The sequence below is a fragment of the Calonectris borealis genome, chromosome 17 (assembly GCF_964195595.1).
Source record: "Calonectris borealis chromosome 17, bCalBor7.hap1.2, whole genome shotgun sequence".
Taxonomy (NCBI): Eukaryota; Metazoa; Chordata; class Aves; order Procellariiformes; family Procellariidae; genus Calonectris; species Calonectris borealis.
The window spans coordinates 14,229,085-14,246,593 of record NC_134328.1 but is presented as its reverse complement, the minus strand read 5'-3'; the positions used below and the strand labels follow the sequence as shown (position 1 = coordinate 14,246,593).

At 37.0% G+C, this 17,509-nt stretch overlaps 1 protein-coding gene across 10 annotated transcripts in view; it reads right to left on the bottom strand.

Moving 5' to 3' along the window:
* The window catches only part of OSBPL2 (oxysterol binding protein like 2), a 39,544-nt gene that overhangs the window by 3,493 nt on the left and 18,542 nt on the right, over positions 1-17,509 (bottom strand). For 9 of the 10 annotated variants that reach the window (XM_075166664.1, XM_075166666.1, XM_075166662.1 and 6 more), the window contains 11 exons: positions 13,589-13,736; positions 13,268-13,343; positions 11,452-11,586; positions 10,270-10,367; positions 9,397-9,579; positions 6,379-6,486; positions 4,957-5,046; positions 4,186-4,309; positions 2,130-2,258; positions 1,256-1,379; positions 486-576 (listed from right to left, as the gene is read on the bottom strand). In XM_075166664.1, the coding sequence (XP_075022765.1) occupies positions 486-576; positions 1,256-1,379; positions 2,130-2,258; positions 4,186-4,309; positions 4,957-5,046; positions 6,379-6,486; positions 9,397-9,579; positions 10,270-10,367; positions 11,452-11,586; positions 13,268-13,343; positions 13,589-13,736 (1,306 nt within the window). The remainder of the gene's footprint in view (positions 1-485; positions 577-1,255; positions 1,380-2,129; positions 2,259-4,185; positions 4,310-4,956; positions 5,047-6,378; positions 6,487-9,396; positions 9,580-10,269; positions 10,368-11,451; positions 11,587-13,267; positions 13,344-13,588; positions 13,737-17,509) is intronic. The other variant, XR_012676300.1, reaches the window with a different exon arrangement.

Below are 17,509 nucleotides of genomic sequence, written 5' to 3'. Positions count from 1 at the left end.
TATGACTGCGAAGTCACTTGAATATGCAATCAAAAAAGCAATTTCTGAAGTATCCAAGCCAAGAAGTCCTAAGAGTGTGAAAATAAAAGGCCGTAGAGGGCCACAACGTCTTGCTCAACTGCCAAAAGCTGGACAGGAATTGGTTAAAGGAGAGATGAGACTTAACATTTTATTCATTCTAACAAAAATATGGCCTCTGTAGGTTTTTAAAAAACAAAACCAAAAAAATCCAGCATTACCACAGTAGTTAATTATGACAGGTTTCAGCATGTATTGTTAGATAATTTCTCCAGGACAAAGTTATCAGCAATTTTGGCTTCCAGCTACCTTATTTAATCGTTGACCCAGCAAATGTTTTAAGTGACACTACAAATTGTGCTGTCTTACAGGAAATCACACACACACTGACTTGCATAAAAACATTTCAAGCATTATACCAAACCATTCCAAGCACTGAACAAATGCCCAACTTCCTTCCCCCTTACCGTGTGTGCCACTCCACTTCATCTTTTGCACGCTCCTTGCGAGCAGCTCTTTGTTTCTCTTCTAGTCTCTCTTTTTCTTTGCTAGCCACATCTAACAAACATTTCAAGAGAAACTGGTTACTTAGCAAAATAGAAACAAAAATGCAGAAAACACAAAAAAGACTGCAGAGAAACGAAATACAGTTCATTCAAGCAAGAGAAAGCATTTGCTGTACACAATCTCACTGAACAACGAAAATCTCAGGCAACAAAAAACTAAAACTGTCATTTCAGAAAAGTTGCTACCACAAACAGAGTTGAAACGGAAATTTTGGTGTTTTATCTATCAGAAACACTGCACCAAGACAGCAGGAAAGAACTTAGATTAGGCGTAAGAGAGAGTGATTTTTTTCACTATTTGGCCATGTGTTTTTTCTGACAAACGCCAGAGCAACAGAGCATGTCTGTTCACCACATGTCTTTCCAGACAAACTCCAGAGCAAGACAGCACGGCTGCCAGTTCCCCCCAACTTAACAAACATGCAAATACACCATAACATAGGATAGCAGTCTTGGGATCCACCTCGGACACATTTGCTCTCCCAGACTCTTCTGGGAGAAAACAGACATCGTACATTGTTCAAAAGCATGTTCATTAACACATGAAAAAGAGTTAAGGCTGCTCTGGGAAAGAGAAACTGAAGACAGTGTTCCTGTATCAACCAACCTCCCTTCAGTCATCCCTCTCAAAACTTACTAATGTGACAATGTTTCCTCCAGCAAACACATACCCATGTTTCCGTTTTCCATATTTCTGATATCTGGACGTAGCCGACAGTCAGTGGGAGCTAATATTGCTTCCATGCCCTTTTCTAGCTCATTGAGACTCACAGCAAAACTGGTGAAATTGTACATCTTAAAAGCAAATTAAAGATAACATACAAGTTATTTTGGCAAGTTTGACAAGTTATTTGGGTTCCCTACACCAAATGGAGACAACAGAACTTCCAAGAGAAATTATTGAGTCAAACCTTCGCCCATTGGCTACCCTGAAAGCAAGGTTTGGTTCATACAAAACTAGCTTATTTTTGTTGTTTTGTAGGGACAAGGAAGGGCAGAAGGGGATGGAAATCACAGCTTTCATTTTTTAAGCAGTCTTTGCTTCAGAGGATCAAGACAGATTTTCCTCCATATCTGATATTTAACATCATGATTTTTATGAAAAAAACACCCACACCTAAAAGACCAATAAGTCTTGTTGAAGCTATTGAAGTCAATATCCAGCTGCCCAGTTACTGCAGTTTTTGGAAGCCTGTCTTCTAACAGCAAGGTCCGCAGAAGGGAAGGTGTATCCATATTTTAGCCACTCCAAGTGCAAAGGTCTCGCAGACAGGTTAACCTAAGACACCAGACTCTCACTGAGGCAGCTGCAGTCAGAGCATGCATTCTTTCTACCAACTGCGACACAGCAGTGATGTTTTCAGCACACGAACGAAGCAGAGAGCTTGCTTTAGTGTAGTTTTACTGCTGCGGCAAGAACTGCCAGAGCCTGTCACTATGCAAGGTGAGGACAGACACTTCAACAAGGTTTCCCTTGAACATTACTCATGTTCCCTTGGATAAGTCACTAGCGATAGCAATACGCTGACTGACTGAAACAGTTACCTGTGATGAGTTTGGTGGCCTACAATTTATTCTCCAAAGCAATTTACTGCCTGGTATGAACTGCACCGTGTCTTGAACCTCTGGCATATCATCAGCCTCATCATTTTCGGATTTAATAACATCTTCACTCTGAAACAGAGATAACATTTGGCAGGGGAACGAAGGGAAATTGGACACTTTCATCTAGAGTTCTACTGTGACTCTACAGTTGAAGAATCTGTTCAAATTTCAGATATTAAACACTCTCCTGTACTTCTGTCTCACCCCTCATGTTTGCTTTTCCTCACTCTGTATACTGTTCCTCTCATTTTTATTGTAATGTCTTGCTCCTGATATCTCTGAATAGTCTCCCACCACCTATGTACAACTTGAATGTCTGTTTAAAAAAAAAAAAAAATAGTAAATTAATGTCTTTCAGAAGTCTTTTCTCTAGCTTCCCTTCTATCCCATGCCATAGCTGAATTTCACCTAACATGACTATTACTTCTTCAGGTTGAAATGAGCCAGGACTGCAATTTAAACCAGTTCCCATAATGGCCTAAGAAAGATAAATAGGGCATGCCTGCTTTTTGATATTGCTTCATCATTCGCAAATGATTTGGATGTGCGACTAAAAAACAGGTATGTCCTTTTTTCAGTCTGATTTCCTATGATCTAGATTCTAATAACTATTATCACTGCCAATTTTCTCACTATGAAGACTGTGTGTTTAAGTTTACACATATACTGTCTTTCCTTCCAAGTTTCTTTGTTACCAGATGCACTGCTATAATGCATATATAAAATCAAATGCAGTATTCTTCAATAGGCTGCTCTCAGAATCTGAGAGGATCTGGCTGTTGTAGGACACGGACAGCTACATTGTGGAATTTCAGAGGATTTCACCATGAGAAACCATTTAAAACCACAACAACCAGAAGGGAAGTTTGAGGCAATAGAGTGGCAGTATCACAGTTTTCCTCCTTCCGTCACTCTCACCCCCATTCTATTTCCTTTCTGCCCCCTCTGACATGGCTCATTTATTTTATTCAAAAATACCCTACTAAGTTAAACAGAGCCTGTTTTATACACTAGAAAACAGCTCCATATGGTTAAGAGTCTAATTTCAATCATTTGGTTTGAGTATTCATTATTTAAAAAGACTCTTTTAGGCTACTTTCCATGTCAACATCTGGTTTACTGTTAGACAGTTCCCCATCTAAATATAGATTCAACAGGAAGGAAGGAAAGAAAGAGTTGATTTTCGTAAGATGAACAGAACCTTATTATTTAAAAAAAAAAGACAAAATATAAGCAAGTACCGTGACAGAATCCAGAGCCAAAAGCAAGGCCTATTGTTGCTCTAGATTCTTCTGATGTCAATACTTTTTAATAAAAGTTTGAGCCTCTTAACGCTAAGAGTGATTAGCTTCTGTTTAACTTATCGTTTTCATTTTCAATGAGCAACCAGGGTCTGCAAGACCCCGTTGATATCAGGAAACCCAATAGTCCTCTGCTGCACCATACAACATTTTGCATTTTCCATATAAGACTGAGGCTTTGACAGTAACTTACCTGACATTGCTTACGTGTGATGAAAAACCCCGCATGTTTCCAGACCCCTTTGCTGTCAAGGCTGTCTACAGCACAAATTCTAAAAGGCTGCATCACCAAAAAGCATAACTGACTTAAAAAACACATGATTTTTTTTGTTGTTTTTAATGCCCAAATCCTAGTATTTTTACATCTGGAGTTGGCAGTAGAGCCTCTTTCCTCCTTCAAGGACTGGACAACATCAGCTTGGGGGTTGATATTTGGTGACTTCTCTGTGACAAATCTCTAGCAAACACCATTCTTAGGAGCTCTCTTCAATACCAGCAGCTCACACTAAAGTCTACACAAGTTCAAAGTGCAATGCCTTCTCATGGGACTAACACTGCCCGCATCCAACCCCTATCAAAAGACAGACTGCTTAACCCTCCGTTCACTACCACCTGACCATTTCTGTAAAGAAGATGTTCTCCTTTCCTTTCTCATATTTCAGTATCTTTTCTCCCTAAAGAATCTTTAACCTTACCGGCTTCAATTTCTTCTGCTCACCACCTCTCTTTTCATTCTTTTTGTAAGTCTCATATGTAGTGGGATCCGTGCACCACAAGCATTCTGTCCACTTGCCATAGATCATGCACAGCTTCTTTCTGCTGCAGAGAAAGCAAAGGAGACTTAACTTTTGCTTCTTATGAAGCCTTCTAAGCCAAGTCATGCAGATTCTGACCTATAGTAAATACCCAGCTTCCTACTTTGTTGTATTTTATGTTTCTTTGCAGATCTCTTAGAAGTCAGATATTTGATAATGCAAAGAAAAGGTTTCAGCTTATTCCACTCTTTCTGGCATTCAGTCCCGCAGAAAAACATCCTCATGACTTAGTCACATGCTTTTGCCACTGTTAAAATGAGTGTGGGTGCAATAAAGCCAATAGTTTACAATATAGAGACTCAGAGTCATGAAACAGGTATGGGTTTGATTAAAAATTTCTAGTACCATATCCTTGTTATTTTAAACTGAAGACTGGAATTGTGACTGTACAACAGTGAAATCAGTTGCGACTACTCTGCATTTTCCCTGGATACCTTTATTTCCAAAGACTGGACTGGAGAGTTTTTCTAATAATGCTTAAAATGATCATCCTAGATTCAAGGGGTTTAATACTGACACAGAGAACAGAAATGGATTACAATCTGCATTGCTAGCAACTTTGCAGTCGCATCAGTTGTGGTCACTATGCCAGCACTAAAGAAATGCCACACTGCTCAGAAACGGAGAGGCCAAGAGGCTTTTATCACTTACTTTTTGTCCTGAATGTATCCCTCTACTCTGTGAAGCTCTTTCCCAAACAGTCCACACGGTTTAAAATTAAGGACACATTTATCTCCAGTACTGTAAAGGAAATAAGTACATGCTTAAAGCAGCAAGCCCCTAAATACAGTAGTAAGTTTTTTACCTTATTTAGCTTTTTTCATATAGTTACAGTTAGCTGGGGAGTAGTTATTTATATCGTTATTTTTCTTTAATTATGGTTTATTATCTGACCAGGGCATTAAAAAAGGCACACAAATTTCGAAATTCCGCAAAAAGGACACAAAAAGAAATCAATGTGCACATGAAGACATCAGCCTGTGAAAGCCAACTGAAAACATGACCATAGTTCCGAGTTTCATGTATATCTAAGATTTATCAAAAGTACTAGGAATAAAATGGAATGCAGTCTTGCATACTACTTAACACACACTATTAACACACCACATTTCAGATTAATATCTATTTACAGCTAACTGTAATGAGAAGTAACTTTTACAAATCACCTACGCAGGAAAATCTAGTTAAGTGAATTCAAAAGTTACCTCTAAATTGAATATCAAAAATTCTGAACTAAACATTTTACAAACATAAACCAGCATTATATCTCAGCATCTTCCTTGTATTGAGATGTACATATATGTAAATAATCTCTCCCAGTGAGGTATCAGGCCAAGTTTTTACGTCAAGCACAAAGCATACAGAGACCATCCTGGGTCTTTTGTGCCAATATAGGAGACAGGATTGTAGATTTGATGCTATGACGAGTATCAAAACAGCTGCCCTGCTGGATTAAAGGTCCCATTTATTGACAGAAAAATATGTGCAGAAGTAGGACAGTTTTCACAAAATTCTCTCCCTCATCATTATGGGAGGTAACTTATTTTATATAAAGTAAGAAGCTTTTATATAGGCAGTTGGCAGAGCAATTGACATGCTCTAAGTTCACATCATCCTACTCTGCAGTCATTTTTCTGTGCTGTACCCTTAAGTTAAGACATTCTCTACTTTCAAAACCAAAAGGGGGCCAAATCACAATCAACGTGATGGAGGTCCACTGCAAGCCTCCAACAATTATTCCATTGAATGGTTCTGGAGTTAAATTTAATTTCAGTTCTCTGTCAATAGGGCTGAATTTGAATGAGTAACTCACAAACGTAAAATCTTTGTATCCCAGAAGCCATCTAGCCCTGTGCCTTTTCATTAATATTATTATACTAAGCCCAGTTCAATAGTTTGCATTTGTCAGAAGGGGGGGAGGAAGGAAAAAAAGAAAAAAAAAGACAAAGCTTTGGACCTACAAAACAAAGCTTCCTGTGTAATCTGACAAGAATCAAAACTTTCTGCTTTGTAACAAAAGTGACCATGCACCAGTCCCTGTAAGCCAACCCTCAGTTTCATGATTAGCATTACCTGTGATTTACAATTTCTACCGTTCCGTATTGTTCTAACCACAGTTTACCAATAATTACATTATGTACACAACAGGTTGGATTTGTCCATGTGTAAGCTTCATTATATCTGTAAAGAAAATAGAGAAATAAGTAATTTTCTTGAGTTTGAGATGGGATGTAAGCCTGTTTTCAATTCTGTTCATGGCAGGGCAAAATATCTACCACTCCTATGAACAGCCAGCAGTTAACTTCAAAACAGAAAAGAAAGACTTTTCTTTATAAGCCAACAATGTGTTGTATCTAACCATTAGTGCAAGTTAATAAAGTGATATCCCCTTTAGTTTTCTTCCTTCTCACAGAGTTGAAATAGTAAGTTTTACAGTTGCTGTGCTTTTGATTACAAATTCCAGCCCGCCATAAACAGCAGTCCGGGAATTCATCTTTTTCATTTGCACTTTTAAAGTTGTATGCGGTAAAACATAATACTTGCAGGAGAACTGGACTGACAAACTTAACGCCTAATAGTGTCTTCTATTCAACTACTGCAGCAGCACTGCAACCTTCTTCCTAAAGCTCCTTCTTGTAAACATCTATCATAATCTAGAGAATAACTTTTTGTGATAAAAAAAGCACTGAACATAAATATTTGCGTCTTCTAGCAGAGAGGTTAGTCACTACTAGTTCTGACAAAGGTTTGATGTGAAGACACTCTTCCTCGAGGGTTGGTCAGACTAACCCACTTAAACTATTTTTCATTTTACAAACACTGAGTGGTAAAGGTTTGAACCTGAAGAGATTACACGAGTCAGCAAACTGCATAAGTGGTTTCCACAAATACGCCACAAGTTTCCACATGGGTATGTAAGGCCTGCTCCAGTGTCACTGAAGGCAATTTTGTGTGTGTGTGTGTGGTTTGGGGGTTTTTTTGGTTGGTTGTTTAACACCAGTGGGACACGACAGCACTATATATTCAAGCTTCATAAACATGATGTTTAAAATTCCAATTTATTACTCAATTCCATCCTTTTCCCAAAAATTTACTGAGAAGGAAAAGTCCCAGAATTGAAGAATTTCCCATTTAGTTTCATTTTGGTTTTAATGTTTTGTGAAAAGCTTTACAAAGATGAGTTACCAGATTCTAAATCCTTAAAAGACATTATTCTAAAAGTGGTCAAAATGTTAAATAAGAGGATTTCTATTATCACTAGCTTAGCAGAGTCAAAGCCATCTATTCTCACCCATCTTTCCGTGCTGGTAAAAGAAATGCTGAAGTTACCTGGTTGGCAATCAATGCATCTTAGGAAAGGTTGCAAACTCTATTTTAATACAAAATTACAGAAACAAGTAGTGTCCTCTTTGTAACAAATGCCTTGTACTTCTGCTTCCAGTAAGTATGGAGAGAACACTCCTATTGAATGTTTCCAACCGGTCTGTCATTTTCCAGTACAGAGAAAAAACAGATCATTGAAGTCTGACTATTTTCCACAGCAAATTCTCTTCAAGCATAGTTTAGAACAATGACTACTCTTAAAGTGGGGAAAAAATACCAGAACCCCCCAGATTCATCCCACCAGCCTTAGCACGCATTTTTATTCATGAGCTACTTGACACCAAAAGCTGTATAGCATAAAACAAAACACAAAATGCTTATGGCCAGTGCTGATAAATTGAAACACTTTTTTGTGCTGGAGAAGTGAGGAAGAAATGTGTTTTCTAATGCATGTTTTGAAAACATAGTCATGGTTAACATAAATGCAGTACTTAACACTGACTTGCAGTTTTGCTTCCTAAATGATTACTTCTTCACTCAGGCCCTGAGCAGTTCTCAGACTACTCAAACCAACGGAATGGTATGAATCACAACACTGAGAGGCTCAAAATTTGATTTCAACTTCTGCTGCTAACTTGAAGCAATTATTTAAAATAAATGCTTTAATCGTTTATATTCCAATTTAAATCTGTGCCCTGTAATTTGATTAGGCAGAGAAAGAATTTTAATAGTCTTCTAAATAAAGGCTCTCTCTCAAGCAACAAACTTTATTTTTGTCACGTCTGCGTTCTACACTAACATTCATAGTTCATTCTACATTCAGAAGAAATTTCCCCTATTTCCATCACTATTTATATCCAAGACCAGTTCATACTTTTATAAGCTTTGAAAGATTAGATGCCTGCAGCTTGAAAATTAAACTATGCTTTCAAAAGAAACTACAGGAAAACTCAATGCTTGATATGGCAGGCAAGTTGACTCTTTATTGAAAGCAAATGTCTAGAAATTTCACAAGATGACATTTCAAAACAACCTCAGAGTTAGGCCTCAGGAAAGCTTTTATAAAAGCACCTTTAAGTGTTCAATTGCAAAATACTTCTTCTGCAACTATTATCTAGTGCATCCTTGTGTCCTACTTGGGAAAGCTCAAGAGTCCTTGTGCCAACAGGGCACAAACCATCTTATGGAAAGTCACACAATTTATGAGAGACATATGCAATTAGAGACAAGCCTGGGAGTAATCCAAAGAGGCATTCTTGATTTTAATAGGAAGGTGATCGTACAGAGGAAGTGTTAAGCGGGTGACAAGGCAAACCTGACAAGGTTCTCACGTTCCCTTATCACATAGAACAGCTATTCTGAAGATGCAGTTCTTTCCACAAAAACAATCAAAACCAACAACAATATTTAAAAGCGAGACAAGCTTGAATAGCCCGGTAATAGAATTTTATGTCTCTATTTAAATTTTACATGCCTTCACAGAACTAGCTTTCAGTAGCATTTAATTTTTAAGAAATGCTAATTTTCATAGTGGAAAAACTGGGTCAAATTGCTACAGCTATGCAAGTATGGCATAACTTAAAAAAAACAGAGCCCTGAAATTAAGTAGTGAAAATTAACTTGTAAATAAACTCTTACAACCTCTTCAGCAAGAGGTTTTTAGATAATCACCTATGAAGAGCCAATAGGATGATTATCACCTATCTTTTTATTCAAGTAAATGTTAAGGAGATCAACATAAAAAAGGTATTCACGTCTCATACTCACTTCAGAAGCTCCAAAGTAATTGTTCCCCGAGGCTCCGCTTCTATACTCTTTCCCCAGAATTTTAGTTTGGGATAGATTGATCCATGAAAAATAAAGTCCTTATTGAGGCCTTCAGAATAAAATGCGCTAATAGGTGGGTGGTGGCTGACTTGCTCAGATATAAACCTAAATCCTAAATCCTCCCTAGTAACAACAAAAAAGAGCATTAAACAGTAATTTTTTTTTTAATGTTACAAGAGAAGAGAGTTACTTGATACTTTAAAAAATTTTAAAGGATTTTTAGATTAAACTGAAGGTGAGACTTTTCCTTTTCATGACACATTTACAATTAATGAAATGAAAGAATTTGTATTCTGAACTCTTTCTCTTTATACACAAAACCAATCCACCTTCAAACACCTAAATGACTTTCTACCCAGAAAGGCATTTGAAGAAGTTTCACTGAAATAATTCATAAAAATACTGAAACTCTTTGGGCAGCAGCAGGTCTGACTGAAAATTCTTTTCTCCACTGCAGATATATCACCTATTTATTTAAGCAAGCTGGAAGTCCTTCAGACTAACTCCTCTAGCAAAACACTATTTAAATTAATTAATAGTTTCTGGTCAGGAAGTGTCTTTGGTGGAAGAATATGGACCAGCTTTTCTCTGAATAATTTAAAGAATAGTCTGCCTAAACCTAGAAATAAAATTATTGGCTTTTATAACAACTTCTCAAAGATTTTGAGATAGTTTGGGGAAAATAATTTTAGCTCAGAAATATATTTTAGTAGATTTTTATTTATTTCACTGAATAAACCACCAAACTAGTATGAGAGTCTGCTAACTCAACAACACAAATAACCCCAGCTCCCAATTTAAAGTAATTATTACCTGGTTAATTCATAGGTTTCTCCTAACAGCGGGTTAAATGGTTTGCCAGTTCTCTCCCACTGAGAAGCTACAGCAGAAACTGCAAAAGCAGCTACAGCCTATAAGCAAATTAAGAACACATTGTTATGAGAACAGTACATTAAAACTCTAAGTTTAATGTATTATATTTGTTGCACATTACAGTATTTCATTATTCTTCCAAAAAGAAAGCACTATATATTGCTTAAGGCCAAAACATTTGTAAGCCATAGGATAAGTGATATACAAGTGGGGAAATATAAGCAATTAATAAGAATCTCATTTCCAAAAGCAATGAGTAGTAGTAAATTTTGTCAGGTTACACTCTGCCCCATGCTTCTCCACCTACCTCTAAGAGGACAGTCTGTTTTTTTTAAATCTGTTTTTCCCCTATTTTGACTGTCCCCCACACTCAGCTCATTGGGAACAGAGTCTTGCTTTTCCTAGTGTCAGGCAAGCATTATTTCTAACACAGATGAGATTTCTTGAATCATACCAGCAGGTACAAATGACACTTAGAAGCTCCTGCAGGCTGATAAGTAGGGGTATGTACTACAGAGACACGGAATACAAAATATACATTCCAGTTTCATGTAAGTAAAAACAGAGCTATAAGCAATACCAGTACAACCTAATGTACCCAGGCCTTGTTTCACCATATTCAGTTCCTTGTTGTGAGACCAGCCAGGTACTACACTCTACTCCCAACAACAACCAGTTTTGGAGAAGAAAGGAATGGTAAAGCTTGCCTCTGTCACCACAATTTTTCATCCAGTAACTTAAAAATCATGGAGCCACTCAACAAATCAATTTAGGGTGACTTAAAGCCAAGATTTCATCTTCACAACACATAAAACCATAAAAACAGTCACAATTAAAGCAGTCCTGAGAAGGGTTAAGGTCCTTGGGCATCATCAGTTGTGGCACTCTCCTGCACTAGACTTTTGGCTCAAACTCTGTGCATAGTATCAAGTGTGAAAGTGTCACAAATATCTGATACAGCCACTATGAAACAAGAAACTTGTCTAGACAGACAAATATGGGCATTCTTATGATAAGCCCAGAGAAAGAAACACACTCAAGTGAGAAATTGTCTTAAACTGAAGGATTTTGGGAGAGAAAAACTTCTTCTGAACTAACCAGAAGGTGGTAGCTGTTACTTACCTGCATTCTTTCCAGGGGGTCTGCATGACTACAAGCCTTATTAATGAGGTATATATGTTCCATATATTCTGTTATCCGTTGAAGGAAACTCAATGGCTCGTTGAAGACAATAGGCATCGTAATCTTAGACAGCTCCTAGGTAACAAATGGATATTAATTTCTTAGACACAACACTAAGTTAACAACTGACAACAACAAGAATTTTGAAAATAAGTTGTGGCTTAGTTTATTTGTAGCATTATTCAGAACACATTTGGCAAGCCTATAGTAGACCTCTAAGTGCTATGGCTGAAAGGGGCTAGAAGCGCTGCAGAACCCTACTAGCAATCTGCAAGAACAAACAACTTCAAAAATGGATCCAGCTAACCTAGTATATTCAAGAAAAATATTACCTTCTCTTCTGTGGTCTACAAAAACCAGAAGAGGTTAATATTTCCATAGATAGCTGCAATAATGTGCCAACCAGCTCATTATTGATATTTAAGTACCACGCGTTCCTTTGAAATCCTCACATACCTATTTGCATAAAATCTAACTATTTTACTGAGGTAACCACAAATTATTTTTTAAAAGGAACAGTTACATAAAGAATAAGATTTGGATTGCTCTAACAAATTTTAGTGGCTTTAAGCAACCTGTTATTTGCATCAGAATGTTTCTCATTTCACATGTGGATACAAGACAGACATGAAGTTCACATAGAGATTTCCAATTCCTCAGGTCTTCTACTATATCCAAGAAAATTTGGCTGTTTAATTTAAAAGTTGCACTCCTGACTGAGCACTAAAGCATCATTTAAGTGCTTAAAACTTAGTGGAAAAGAGAAAGCCACCAGTGAACGCAACATTTTCCTCACATTGTCAACAGGCAGTAAAGGAAAAAAAAGTTACCCCTAACTGACTTAAATTGATTTGGTCCCAGCAAAGCATTCTAGTAGACAGGTTACTCACCCTAACAAAAGGAGTTTTGACAGTACGGCTGTATCTCTTAGATGACACAAACTAAGCTAGCAGAAGGGCTCACTGATGTGTCTGTTGCATTCACAAAGGACTATACAAAGGACCTAGACTAGATATGAATGTAATTGCTTAACATTTCTAAAAAGTGGCTATGGCAGCAATGCCCTCCAGCGTCAAACATCATTTTCATTCCTAATAAGAATGAAGTAATCAAACATATAACTGAGTTCTTAAAGGATTAGAACAAAACAGCAGGGATGGCCAACAAGGATACAAGCATCGGGGTGCTTTAACAACACAGACCAATGTAAAGGTCTGTGTTTCTGAATCCAAGAATAAATCTTGTGACGCAATTACATCACATCATTAATACCCCAAGCCTGGGCTCTCTAAGAAACTCTAACAGATCCCAAACTTTTCTATCCCTTCAATCAGATGAAAGCAATTTTTTTGGCACAAACTGCTTAAATTATGGAGGGGGAAAAAAAACAACAAACACACCAAAATAAAGCCCTAAATCACATTTTGCTAAGTAAAGAATAAAAATAGCAGAGAAGAGAGCATTGTGTTAATCAAACCGTATTTGACTATATTTTTAATGGCTTTAGCCTAGTTCTTATAGAACAGCATTAGAAATGCCAATCCACATGCTCCGACAACTAAAGCAAGTAAGGCAATAGTACTGTTAGTAAACGGATGTTGAGATTTAGAGAGTTGCAGTTTAAGATTATGTTCCCTACAGAAAAAAAATGCAAAATGCACCAGGTATTATTCTGTGTCTTAAGGTTTAAGCAATAAAATTAACCAGCTGAAGTCAGGAGACCTAACATCAGCATGTTTCATCCAAGCTAACTTACCAGTCCAATGCATTTTTTTAATATGCTCCACACACTAAAATCACTTCTAGAAAACATTGGGGCAGGTAATGATGTCCTGTAATTGGAAAAAAACAACTGTCATTATCAGGCCCTTAAACAAGAAGACGTTTTCATTTGTAGGTATTGAAGTAATTTATAAAGGAAGCAAAACATTAACCTAGAGTTGACATAGGAAGCAGACAAGAGAAATGTCTTTTCAGTTCCAGAATGAACCTCTTCCAAACAGAACAGTAATGCCCCAAAAGATAATGAGCCAGTGTGTACTCACTTCTCATTTACTATGTAGTACTATGTGTTTACCTGTGTCTCTTAATTCCATTTTCTTGAATCTCTGTCTCTCCGTTATGCTTTCCAGTCCTATTGCTTTGGTGTGGATCTAGATCAAGCATTTCTGCAACTTTATGATTTGCTTCTGAAAAGTCTCCTGAAGAATTGTCAGAATCAAAGCCTGTATAAAAACCATAAGGCAATAGTTTTCTTAGGAACCTTATTATGCCAGAATGCCACCCACATTCTGTAACTCTCACAGCATAAGTACACTTATAGCAGGTTATTTTATTTTAAAGAATATCAGAGTGAAAACCCTTTATTACATGACCTAATTTCCAAGAGTATTTAGAGCCCAGTATTGCATTAGAATCAAGCATTTTCAACTAAATTTTCACACTGCTGAATATAAAACCAATTTAGAATCTTAAAAGTTCCTCAGTAGCTCCTAATCAGATTAGTTGTATTGTCTCTTCTTCAGAGCTGCACTGTGATTACTGTAATTTTGTTCAGTTATGTAGTTTTCCTCAAAGACCTTAAAAAAAAATTTAACTTGGCCTGCTTATATTGCTAACAGTCAAGGAGCAAAAAAAAGAGAAAATGGCCATTTCACAATCCAGCAGCAAATATCCAGACTATGAGAGCAACAGAAGTGTAGGATATCTAACTTCTTTTTGCCATCCATGTGTGCAAACCATGTAACACTTCCCTAATGGTTACAGCAAGAACCTGTGGACACCAAGATGAATCATTCCCTGAGCTCTACAAGCGACCCAAAGCATGACCTACAGTAGGTGGTTTCATTTCCTATGACCCAATTCCATCCACTTGAGTGGATAGCTACTAGCACTGTGTAACTAAATGCCAGCACCCCCAATAACAACATGCTTTGGACAGCTTTAACCATAAAAAAAGTTAAACTAAGAGGAACCTACAGGAACACAAGCTTCTGTAATCAAGCAGCCCTAAGTACAAGTGGGACTAAACCAATAATCCAAGATTTTAGTCTAATGATTTTATTTTTTTAAGTCACACTACTTTCCCCCACACAGAATATCGACAATTTATTTTTGCGTATGCCTTTAAATACGAAAATTGTAAAAAACATTTTATGCATATATACACACACACACACTTGGTCACTGTCAGCATCAACAGACCTCTTGTCAATGCTACTACACAGACTGACGGCAGAAACGAAATCATTGTTAACCACAAATAAGGATCAGTTGCAGCATCAATACAGAGCACCCTAAAACGATACATTAATATAATCCCCCTTCACAACTGTCACAGTATCATAATAGAAAGCACTGCTGATCATTCAGTGTAATAAAGGAACATTTTTGTTGAAATTTAATTCAAAGAGCATTAAGTCCTTTCTGAGTGCCACAAGGGTCAATTCTTCATCAAGAACCACAAGACGACTTTATTTTCCAGCTTCCAATTTAAGAGTCAGAATCCAAAAGCAACATGAAAACATGCATATTTGCTGGCATACAATTCTTGCCACGGTTTTAAGAAATACATTAACATCAGCTTTGTATTCCTTTCATTCCAGCTATCACAACCTGGGCAACGACTTGTCTGTGGGCTGACAGTTACCATCACGCTCAGCTACAGCCTATCCCAAAGTCCAGCTGTGGGTACAGAAAGATTCCGAAATATTACAAAGCATGTAAACACTCTAATGGAATAAAGAAATCCGTTTTGACAAAGATTATTTCAATTTTAAAGAGAGTAAAATGTTGTGATCCTCTGTTATTAATTTTTTAAAAATACAGAGTATCTATCATAAGTAGTACTTCAACTTTTCTTTTTGTTAACATCTCCAGTAAGGTGCTTTTACTTTATTAGAGCAATTAATGCGAGGCCCACACTCAGAAACAAAAAGCTGCATCTTTTTCAGGGATCAAGACCATGACAAAAACATTCAAAACTACACAAGGAAGTACCACCAATATGATCTTATTTGGTAAACAGCAGGTATAATGGCTGACGTCATGTATTAAACAGTCTCCTACATTTTGATGTCACAAGCATGTAATTATACAGCAATAAACACACCTTAGCAGTCTTAGTACTTAATTGGAAAGTATGATAGTCATATATATATATATATATATATATTCAGGTCATTAAAATGAAGACTACCCTGAAACACCTGTCTTAAAAAAACACATGCCTATTTTCAGTCGACCCACAACAAAATATTTATAATTTTAAAATTTCTAACCACATATTAGCTTTTTTTGGAACCTGTTACAGTACAAGGACATGGAAAAGGCAAATACTCTAGGGCATAACGAAATAACTTTTATTAGTTTGACTGATGAAGTTGGAAAAAACAGATGAGCTTTCTGGTACGTATGCCCTCACCCAGAAAGCTGATCAAGCACATACAACATAAGGAACAGCATCACATTTAATGGGCACTTCAATAAGATAAACACACCTAAACATGAAAGTAAAGCTTCATAACAGGAATAGTTAACTGGTTTATAGGGGAATAGTTATGAAAAATGTTACCGGAATTAGTCTTCACATTGTACTTGAAACCTTGCAAATCCTATCAAATGTTCATTGTTTTTATCCACACTAGTCTTTCTGTTTCTCCATGATTCAGAATTGTTTTGCCCTGTTCCTATACGGCGCAACGAGAATTTAGATTCAGGTATATATATTATTTATGGACAACAATATGCCATTGGTAAGTAAATAAATGCCAATTCAAGTGTCTTGTATACAAACAACAAAAATTAAATCCCTGCTCCAGAAAAATAAGATATATCAGAAGTGTAAAGTCTGCTTTATTAGAGTGCATCTCCACCTAATTACTTTAAGAAAACAAAACAAAAAAAACCACCACACACACAACCCACTAGGGTACACAGCTAGATAATCACTAGACTTTCAGCTATACTTGCAACCTTAAGCATCAGCCAGCTTATCTACTACAGGAACCTACAGGAACACATTGAGAAAGTTTTAAAAGCCATTTCTCAATGAAGTTCTAAGTATTATAGTTCTGCGAAGAACTATCCAGAGAATGTTCTTCACAGAGGAAGTACTGATCTGGAATAAAAACAGTTTACTGAAATGATTTGTTGTAGTTTTTCTGAGTTACAAAAAGAGTTTTTCTCCAGCTGCCATTAAAGCCTTGAACTTGCAAAACAGATCAGGTAAGTTTTACTTACAGGACAGTTTTTATACTGGGAGTGAGGATAAAAATGGGGATTTACAAGGGAGATAGGGGACCACACACAGAAATAAAATGTCAAAAATCAGCTTAATCAAATGTCCCAACTTATGTGTGTTAAGGGTGAAACAAAAGCTTTTAAAAAGTCTTAAATTTTCAAAGTCAAATACTTCAGTTGGGTGCCAACATTAATCTATTTCAAGAGCTTAAAGAAAAGTGACTTGCCAGTAACTCTAGTTTTCTTAGCCTTCTTCTTCCACATCCTGCAAATGAAACAAGTCCACTCAGACTATACATCCACCTACGAGGGAGCAGAGAGGCACACTCTTCCACGAGTCATATACAAAGACACAAGACCGCCCCTTTTGTACAGTCAGCAACTTCCTTAAATACTAATTAAGCCTCGTCACTCAAGACAGAAAGGGAATCAAAATAGCATAGCACTGAGAACCTTCACACCTAAAAAGGGCATAGGAATAAGGATAAATATCCTGGAAGCATAGATAGCAAGCGAAGCGAGAGGTAATTTTTTCTTTGTCAGAAATTACCTTTCTCCACTTTTCAAAACAAGTCCATCTTCACAACACGTAGCCGTATCGCGCTGCTCCGACAGGAGGCAGGCTGGCCTTTCACAAGATTTGCAATACTTAAACACGTTACAGCAAAATCTGCTGATTTAGTTCGATCCAGACGTTATGAAAACATATAAATTTGGCAGCAGATACCGCACTTCCTCCTCCCCAAGTGAAAGCAGT